The sequence below is a fragment of the Cydia pomonella genome, chromosome 8 (genome assembly GCF_033807575.1).
Source record: "Cydia pomonella isolate Wapato2018A chromosome 8, ilCydPomo1, whole genome shotgun sequence".
NCBI lineage: Eukaryota > Metazoa > Arthropoda > Insecta > Lepidoptera > Tortricidae > Cydia > Cydia pomonella.
Window position 1 is genome coordinate 19,618,412 of NC_084710.1, and position 10,276 is coordinate 19,628,687.

Genomic DNA, 10,276 nt, shown 5'->3' on the forward strand with positions numbered 1-10,276 from the left:
CTATGAATCGTTTGTCCTTAGCTGTCATTTTGACTTGTGTATTTGTAAGAAAGGGATAAAACATAATTTAACAAAATCAGCAGTGGCAGCATGGTTCCATTTTTATCGCTTGTCACGATGCCCGTCACTTTCGCACTTACGTACTTGTTAGAACGTGACAGACATGTTGACAAGTAATAAAGAGCCGACCATCTTAGCCCTACAGGTCCGTAAAGTTTTATGAATAAGGGGGTTAGTATTTACAACCAAATTAGCTTGAGCCGATGATGGGTCAATAATTAAAGTCCGTGACAATACATTATACTGACGAAGTTTGACGATATTACAGCAAATGATCCACCAGTTAAGAGGTCACTGCCACTGCTAATGGGTAATTAGTACAAAATAAAAAAATTATAATTTATAGGTACGACTTGGAGCCATATTCACGCTTATCTGACGATAACACTGGATTGGTCGTTAGTGTCTCTTGTTTTTACTTCGAGCTCAGCTTATGTTCGAACATGCGACGCATTTAGTATGGACATTACTTTGGGATTATATTCTTAAGCACTAAATGCAGTCGAGGTTTCTGTTGTTTTTATTATTACCCGACTACCGCAAAGCAAAAGGAGTGTTAAGATTTTGACCGGTGGGTATGTACGTATGTTTGTAAATTCATATTGGCAAAAAACCGTAAAAAATCCTTACTTCGCCTTTTTCTGAAGTAAAATTTCTGAAGTAAAATAAGATATCAAGATTATTGTATTAAATTGTGAAATTAATTTAGTCATGCTTAAATGAGTAATTTCATTTGGATCACAATCAGTATTAATGGAACCTATTCAGAATATCCGACAATTACGTATAATCATACATAGGCATTAAATCATCCTTATCCTTATTTGTTATGTGGTTTTGAATGACATATAACAAAGTCACCTATATGCTATATAAGGTAAGGATTTTACCTACATTACGTACATTTATTTACTAAGTAATGATAATATTTGCAAAATAATATTACTAATTGTAAACTATTCAAAAAATTACAATGAATGTCGGGTAATAGGGATATGCCGAGGCTGGTAAATAAGATTTCACATATAAGTTTTCGGTAATGTTCAATTGTTCACTTTGCTGGTTAATAATTTTATTTTTATTTAAGCCTATTTATGTGCCCCAATGCTGGGCAAAGGTTTCCCCTCTCTATTTCCAATGATGACAGATGGGCCAACATAGCCAGAGGCAGACTGAGAAGGCGGGACGACTTGGATGCGTTTCAGTGGGATTGGCGGAATCTTGCTCAGTACAGGAAGAATTGTTTTTTTTTTTTTTGTATAGCCTATTTTGTGTCCCACTACTGGGCCCTCCTTTCTTCCGCCACTCATCACGGTTTGAAGTATGTTCCCGCCAGTCTCTGCAAAAAGCGTCGAGGTCATCCCGCCATCTCTTTTTTGGTCTGCCTCTGCCCCGGCTAATCTGCGGTGTCTATTCGGTAGCCAATTTGGCCCACCGATCCGGGTGCATACGGCAGACGTGTCCTGCCCAACCCCACTTAAGCTTAGCGGCCTTAACACCCACATCTATGATACCAGTTCTGGAGCGCAGTTCGGTGTTCCTAACTCGATCGGTTCTCCGAACTCCTAGTATGCTGCGCTCCATTGCTCGCTGGCAAATCTTGAGTCGGGACTTATGGGCTTCCGTTAATGGTTAAAAATTAGGTGCCGGAAAATAAAAAGATAATACTTATCATAAGAAACCTATGTATTGCTTTTAAGTAGTAATTTGGTTAACAATTTGCGTAAAGACCAAAAAAATACGCAATACCTACCTAGGTAGGTAGGTACCTTTAATACTTATTACATTATAACCTTTAAGGAAAATTATAAGGAAAGGTTACATAAATGATTCATGTTCAATATTAATTGGGTACACTTGTGCCACTTTTATATGGTTTGATGTACATATACGAGTATTGTTATAAATGTCACCCATGCTATTCAAATTAAAATGATTAATAAATCAATTTGAAAAAAGAGTAAATTACTTACATATATACTTTCACCATTTTCAATGTTTTCAAGGTTTCACCACGTGCAAATAAAGTATAATAACTTCATGTAATAATTACATTTTCACCACACCAACAGCTGGTAAAGGCCCTCATGACTATTCAAAAACTAATGGGAAAGTTGCATTTTATCCGCAGGCAATGTAATCAGATGCAAATTTTGAGTCGTTTCCTCATATTTGCTGATAGAATTGACTTTTAAATGATGATTTTGAATCATAATTTTTTTATTACGTTCCTTTGGATTTGATTTAGTTAAATTTTATTGATATTGCATACCTAGTTAGTATTTTATTCGCATTGGAATGGTGAAAATGTTGCGTTTCACTCTGAGGCAAAATGTATTTAAACCTCGTGCCTTGAAACCCTCGCAACGCTCAAGATTCCACTTCTCGATTCAATTTTAGAATCTATCCCTTGCTCGAGTATCAATATTAGCACGTGCGGTTAAACAACAATTTTGCTTCCTTGTAAGACAATTAACTATAATTTTGCTACCATTTGACAGGCAGCATGTGCATTCTCACATCACTTAGGAAGAAATTATATGTATTTCAAAATATCATCATTGGCAAAAAATAGTATGCAAAAAAATAGTGTTCTAGATCAGGAAAATGTAACTTTAATCCTTCCTGGCAGAGTAGAAAAAGCCCTTTTCCGAATAGGTGATGTGAAAAATAGTTTTTTTACTATGTGGTTTTTTTTCGTTATTTTGTTGTGATTCGACCGATATTTCCAAATGTCCCAAGTAGGCATAGGTATTGCCTGACACGGTAACATTTCCATAAATTGCCTTAAATAAATAAAATAAAAGGAAAATATAAATAATACATATATATAGAGTGACCTCGATTGACCACCATTATATGTTTCATATATATTACGTCAAACAATATAATGATGTATTGTGCAATTTAATACTAAGGAAAATTATATCGGGCCAATTTAAATAACTGAACCTTCTGCAAAACAAATCAGTGCGGCGCGACGACTCAAGGAAGCGGGATTAAAGGGCCTGAATAATTACAAGTAATTGTATTACAATGGTGTCCATCAACATATTCACCTTTACAGTAAGTTTTTAACTAATTCGTTATTGTTTCTGGGCATGGAGAAATAAGATAAGTATGTGCTTACTCTATACATCAGTTTTGGTACTAAAACGCTTAATATTTTCGTAGTCGAGATCTAGCATCGAGTAGCGGAATTATCAGTACTGCTACTTGACAATAGATGTTGTGACGAACGAAAAGACTAATGCTTAACAACTTTCAGCTAATATTATAACCGGATTAACTTAACTTTTTTCAACTCCTGTAGTTGTACATTTTTGAGACATCTAGTGTCACGTAGCGGTACTAATAATTCCACTACTCGATGCTAGATGTCGACTACGAATATAATAAGCGTTATGGTAAGAAACCTGATGTATGGCATGAGCATTCTATGCTTAAATAAATTAAAGACAGAAGAAAAAAGTTTAAGAAGTTTAAGACAGCCTTGGGCATGTATTGGTACCAAAACTAATGTATGGAGTGAGAACTCTATGCTTACTTATTTTTTTAAAGTGCCCCTGCTGGGGCATAGTTTAACGGGCTTGGACATGTTTTGGGAATAATCCAGCAGGTGCACTTTTAGAAAAATAAGTTTAATAAGATTAAGACGTCCTTGGGCATATTTTGGTACCAAAAAACAAATGTATGGAGTACTCTATGCTTATGATCTGGGTAAAGGTCAGTTGCACAAAACCGTCTTCGTTCGCTAATTAATTTTATTGTACGGGAATTTTTATAATTCTCTGCTGAGTGACGTTGGACAGTCCGATGATTTTGTTTGATGCAACTGGCCTTAAATCCTCTAGAATGCAAATGAATATGATACAAATAATTTAATTCACGTCAGTTGATTTAAGATTAAGAGATTTAAGTGATGGATTTGGATAAAAATATTTATCCAAATCCATCATTCCTTAAGAGGGAAGTACGTGATCGGCCACGAAAAGAGAAAACGTTTTTCCACTTCTAAATATTTCCCGTTCTCCATGATGTTTTATTATGTTATTGACATCATGAAAAACTAGGTTTAAAGGTTATCCTTTTTTTTAACTTTGAAAAACATCTTTTTCAAAACGAAACCTAACCTGGAATATATTATGCTGGAGCGATCGACATCAAAATTAAAGTGATTAGTTAAGATTTAGTTGGTGGAAAGCGTTTTCTGCCGAAATAGAATTTCATAGAAAAATTACTGTTTCGTTAGATTCGAAAAGCTATTCTTCCCTTTTAATTAAGATTACTTTAGTAATATTTTCCAACTAGCATTTGTTTCGCGTTGTGTACTGAAAAATTAACACGATAGCAAAGCTTATTCACCTCCAAAACCTCGTATTTCAATTCAATTTCTCAACTTTGGTCATCCCTTGCTTGCATGGATCTTGGCTCTCAATATTAGCTCCCTTGGGGAACAGATAAATTTAAAAAATTATTTGTTTTCCAGTTGGTGTTGCTGATTGGATTTAACCATGCAGAGCCCAGTAAGTTAAAACGTATATATAGTATAGAAATTTCAGAATTTTCGCTCTCTCGCATGGGTTTCCACAGAAGACCAGCATCGTGGTCCTCAAAGGTTCCTTGAGCCGAGTGGAGACCATTTCAGTTAGGTACGCTTTATAATGAAACCATGTCAATGATATTATTAAAGTTTAAATTAAGCATTTTTGAATAGAGCTTCTTTTATTCTATTCTATTCTAAATTATCCGAATAGGCCTACTTTACTTATGAATTAAGTTAAATATAATACATTTTGAAAGCAATTGGATTTGATAATAACATTTATTCACCTTTGATTAGGTATCTACTTTGAATTATTTACATATCTAGTAACAGTATTGACGACCGTTATGGCCTAGTGGGTGGGTATAGTGACCCTGCCTTTGATGCCGATGGTTCTGGGATCAAATCCCGGTAAGGGCATTTATTTGTGTTATGAACACGGATCTGTTCCTGAGTCTTGGGTGTTTTCTATGTATTTAAGTATTTATATATTATATATAATATCGTTGTCTGAGTAACCACAAACAGCCTTCATGAGCGTATTGTGGGACCAAGTCAATTTGTGTAAAAATGTCCAATAATATCTATTTATTTATTTAATATAAAATTATCAAACTACATTTTAAATTTTATTTTAAGCATAAAATAAATAGGTAAGTTAAAAATTAAAGATAATGTTTGTCCATTTAAGTTTCTTGATGGACATAATTTTTTTTTAAATAAAATATTTTCTTTAGCCTCAAGATTAAGACAAATAAAGCTTCTAACAAGGTCGACCAGTCGTTGGAAACCCTTAGGTCCTCCTAAGGGTTTCCAACAGTCCTCTGTCTAGCAGTACTTAGATTTACATGATACTGATGAGGACTTAAAAAAAATTAATAACGTTATTCTCTAAACAGCTTTGGAAGATTGGCCCGCCGATTGTAAAGGAAAGTCGTACTGCCGCATTCAACCAAGCTACTATCCGCAAGAGAGATTTGAGGAGATTTTAAAAGGACAGGTAAATAAATAAATTTCGATTATATAATTGCTCTTAGTTCGTTTGATTATTGCATCCAGTGAAGATACTTCATCAGTGTGTTTTTTTTTCAGAGTTTTAACTTCGCGCAGGGCGTCATCCTCGTGAATAACACCAGCGGCGACGGTGAAGACGTAGCTGGCTGCGACAACCAAAGATCTGTAAGTGTGCTGAATCGATGTTCAAGCCACAGCGACCACCCGGGTTTCTACGTAAAAAAAAAGAAAACAACAAGCGAGTGGCCTCAGTGAACGCTGCAAGTATCCGCATAACTAAGTAGCGAGTCAAGTCATAGTGCTATCTCTTTCTCTCTTAACAAGGGTAAAGGAGATGGCATTATGATCTCAGTCGCCAGTTTTGCGGCAAGAAGAAGTTCGACGCAACACTGGCACCTTACGCGCCGCGCGCTGTGGTCGCTTTCAACTTAGACCGTACACTGATATTAGGGTCCAGAGACGAAACTAATTATTAATTGATAAATCAATCAATGAATAATTGATAAAATTATTTATTGTTTGAGCTCAATACCTGCGTACATATGCGTTCTATCATAAGAAAGGTTAAAAATTCTAGTATTTTTAAAATGTATTTTTTCCAGTTCGGGAAGATTTATTTGATCCTTGACGAGAATGACAAGATTCGGTTTGTGGCGCAAAACGAAGACGTCTTCTCGATTGAAATTGGAGTAGAGGAATGCCAGTGAGTTTTTTTTAAATACAAAATTAACATAACTACTTTTTTAATTAAAAAAGAAGATCACTAAGAATTCAACATGAGATCACCATCTCCACCAACACCATTATCTGATAAGTATAGAATTGGATACTCGACAGTTTTTTGTAAAAAATGTCAATCGATCTTGATTTTCCTGAGGTTAAAATGTTTATACATATAGGACTCACGGCATTTAAGCAACACAATCTTTCTTCTTTCTCTGTGTATTTTCATGGCATTTGTCCTTGAATAAAACGTGTAAAAATTCAATATAAAAAATTACAATATTGCGTTAGCCCCCTCTTAGTGTTTAATTCCGATTACAATAACTTCATTGTAAGTAATTATTTATTTTAGAGACCCTGGACCATACCAGTCTACAGCCCTAGACGAAAGCAAACAACAAGACTACCCGGTCAGCTGCCACGAAACAAAAATTCCATTCATGTTTCCCGTGCTGACGCTAGATGGCACGGCTTTGGAATCTGTGGCGCCCAAAGATGGCCTCTCAGTCAGCTGCTCTGCTAAAATTATAGAGAAAAATTGAAGTTTTTCATTTTTTCCGCAGTCTTTTTAATTGCTTAAAAATGTTCACTTCCTAAAACATTTTTGTAACATGTACATTTTGAAAGAACAGAAAATAAAAAAAAAGCTATTCATACACGAATATTTCATGCATGTGTAATTAATTATACTGAATCCCTACCGACCGGCCCTAGAAATAACAGTCGAAAGCACTAGCTTGCACTAGCACAGAATAAATAATAGTAAGTACAGACTTCCTACAAAACCGAAGTTTGCCAGCGATTCAGAGACAAATCATGTTAACCCTTTCTAATGTATGGCACTATCCCTTCCGCTTATTTAGGATTGTCAAATTTCAAGTAATTATCTTATCTGTGGTTATGCACGCAAAGGAACGTCAAGTTTTACCTAGGTACCCTAATAATTGCTCATAGCAATTTGGAGTCGCCGAGAGCGCCCGAAAGGTCAAGTGTCAACCTGTCAACCCACTGGCTAGAGATAATAGGGGGCCTAGCTAAGATGACAAGCGTACATCGACAAACGCCGATAGTTAAAAAACACTGACTCAGGAATAAATATCCATGCTCATCACACGAATAAATGCCCTTACCAGGATTTGAACCCGGGACCATCAGCTTCGTAGGCACGGTCACTACCCACTAGGCCAAACCGGTCGTCAAAAGAAAGTTAAGAGGTTAACATTTTTTTTAACTTGGTAAGAAGAGGGATGGGTAAATAATTAATACAATTGGGAATTTTATCTAACATATCTACTTTATTACATATGTATTCATATAAGCTTGCACCTATTTTAATTAAAAGACACAACGTTACACTTCAGTAATCAAACAGTACAAAAATACATCAAGTCGACCGGGATATATGCAAGTACGGAGTTATTGTATCTCTTTGAATTATTTTTTAAATAACATGTATTCTAAGAGCTGAGAAAAATGTGAGCTACTTAGAGAATAAAACGTAACATAGAGGGCATTCCGACCAATCATATTCGATAAAGACGATAAATAACAAAATAGACGCAACAACCACATAGCTGCATTACCCCGGTTGAACTTACACTAAAAAAGCGGCCAAGTGCGAGTCGGACTCGCCCATGAAGGGTTCCGTACCATTTATGACGTATTAAAAAACTACTTACTAGATCTGGTTCAAACCAATTTTCGGTGGAAGTTTGCATGGTAATGTAGGGGAAACCTGTACGAGATGATCCCAAAAGGTGAGTTGATCCCTTTCAATTGTGAGCTGACAAGTAGCGCCATCTAGACGGATTATACGCCATTACATGGCTGTACATACCCCCACACCTCAGTCGAAGTGTCATGGCGGCGTGAGCGCTGCATCGGATTTTACGTAAAAAAATATAAATTGTTACCGGCTGATATAAGGTAAGGTTGACTTTGAGCTTATGTTACTTTTATAATAGACAGTTATATGCAACGTGTGTTATCTTTGTAGCTTTCTAATACGTTTGTTTTTGATATTCTGGCATCGAAATGCTACCGGCGTCCTTGTAGATTATGTTAGGATCGTTGAATGAAAAAAATCAACTTGGGGCAAGATGATTCCCTGCTGTGTGTACGAGATGATCCCCGGGGATCATCTCGTACCTTGACTGTATATTTTTTTCATACATCTATCTACCCAAACGTAATTTAATATATTTAATTTTTTTTCGTTAAAAACATTTAAAGTTCATATAGAAGTAAGTAAGTAAGTAAGTAAGTAAATATTCTTTATTGCACCAACAATTATACATTTTACATACAAAAATAATAATAAATTAAATAGTTACATTTTAATAGGTGTCTTTTGTCTGTATAATTTTATACTGGGTTAAATTTGTTCACTGATTTAATGAAGACGAAGATGATACTGAATGTTTGTACTGTACGGAAAATTTTTCCAGCGATAACAAGGGTGAAGGGTGGATTAAATGTTGTGCATGTGGAAAATGAGGCCATGAAGCTTGTGCTGGGATAGATAGCGACGACCCTGATGAATTTACTTGTGAGATGTGCAATACAGCACCGACCAAAAGGCGTTTAAAGTTGTAAGCTTACAAAAATGTTTAATTAATTCTATGAGAATTATGAATAAATGGTTTGTTCACGTAATGTTTAAGAAAAAAGTACAATGTTATAATTGATCTCAGTTTATTATATATAATTATTATTGTAAGTGGTACATTGAAACCACTGTAACTTCCCCTACCTACCAAAATGTACCTCACCTTTAAAATTGATACCACCCTTAAATTCTACCCTCATAATTTTACCCCAACAATAATTTTACCTTAACAATTATTTGGCCAAGTGATCGTCTAGTTAAAGGTTAGGACCCCTCGAAGTGAACCGCGGTTCCCTAGATTCTTTAATGAGTAACAACTAAATCTTGGACTCTGATTCTACCTGATTAAGTATTACCTAGATGTTAAGACTCGGAAATTTACTATACTAAATAATTTATTATGATGATAGGAAATAATCGATAGGATATTATGTTAAGATTCAACCTTCAGCAAAATACCGTAAGACTAAGTTATTCCAAACCTTTTTCTATATTAAGTAAAACACCTTATGAGTAGAGAGAAAATATAGGTATAATAAACTAAAAGTTATGAACAATGTCACGGTTAATGTGTTAAGGGTATAGGCTCCGCCCACACGCGTGAGTCGTTGATGTCGGGAGTAGCCTTAAGTTACAAATACAGAAACGTCAATGTGATTTTTGAAGTAATTTAAAATATGCTTATATTAAATCGTTAGAAAAGTAATGCAGCATGTAAGATAATATAAAAATAGTATTGCAGCATATATGATAATATAAATATAAAAATATTTTTGGTAAAATCCTGCTACTCCTATTAAGTCTTCTGGGTAACATTGAAGCAGCACTCCTGGGTTAAGCCCATTTACACACTATTATATTAAGATCAAATATTATTACCTATCAATCCTATCATCTTCTAAACGAGGTGTGAATTATTCACACGTGCTGCCTCTAATGCTAGATGCAGGTCTGAAGACTCTTACTCCGATTAACAATATCAATCGGGCCACCTACTCCTATCTTATTAGCCAGACGGGCTATGACCAACGCTTCGAAACCTATGCAATCCTAGGGGCTGACGAAGAGAAGCGATAAGTATTCGTCAGACACCATTTACTTATCTTTTTTCATATCCAAAAACTAAGGCTACTAAGCCATTACCCAATCCCCATAGCTAAAGGAAGGCTGAATTCCCAGGCCTTTCAAATGTATAAACGAAGTACAAGTTTAGCTCATTATTGTACTTTATGAGATCGAAATATCAAGGTGAGCATTATTCCACTCAAAGATTCCAATGGACTGCGCTCGCCTGCCAAAGGGTCTCTAAAACAAACCATTCCTTA

General features: G+C 35.4%; 1 protein-coding gene across 1 annotated transcript; it reads left to right on the forward strand.

The window, feature by feature from the left end:
* Window positions 1-2,972: 2,972 nt before the first annotated feature.
* LOC133520791 (uncharacterized) lies at window positions 2,973-7,005 on the forward strand. The gene is made up of 6 exons (XM_061855454.1): window positions 2,973-3,126; window positions 4,550-4,586; window positions 5,506-5,606; window positions 5,699-5,785; window positions 6,223-6,323; window positions 6,696-7,005. Exons 1-6 carry the CDS (start codon window positions 3,097-3,099, stop codon window positions 6,883-6,885), a joined length of 546 nt encoding a protein of 181 aa, XP_061711438.1. The 5' UTR covers window positions 2,973-3,096; the 3' UTR covers window positions 6,886-7,005.
* The last annotated feature ends 3,271 nt before the right edge of the window (window positions 7,006-10,276 follow it).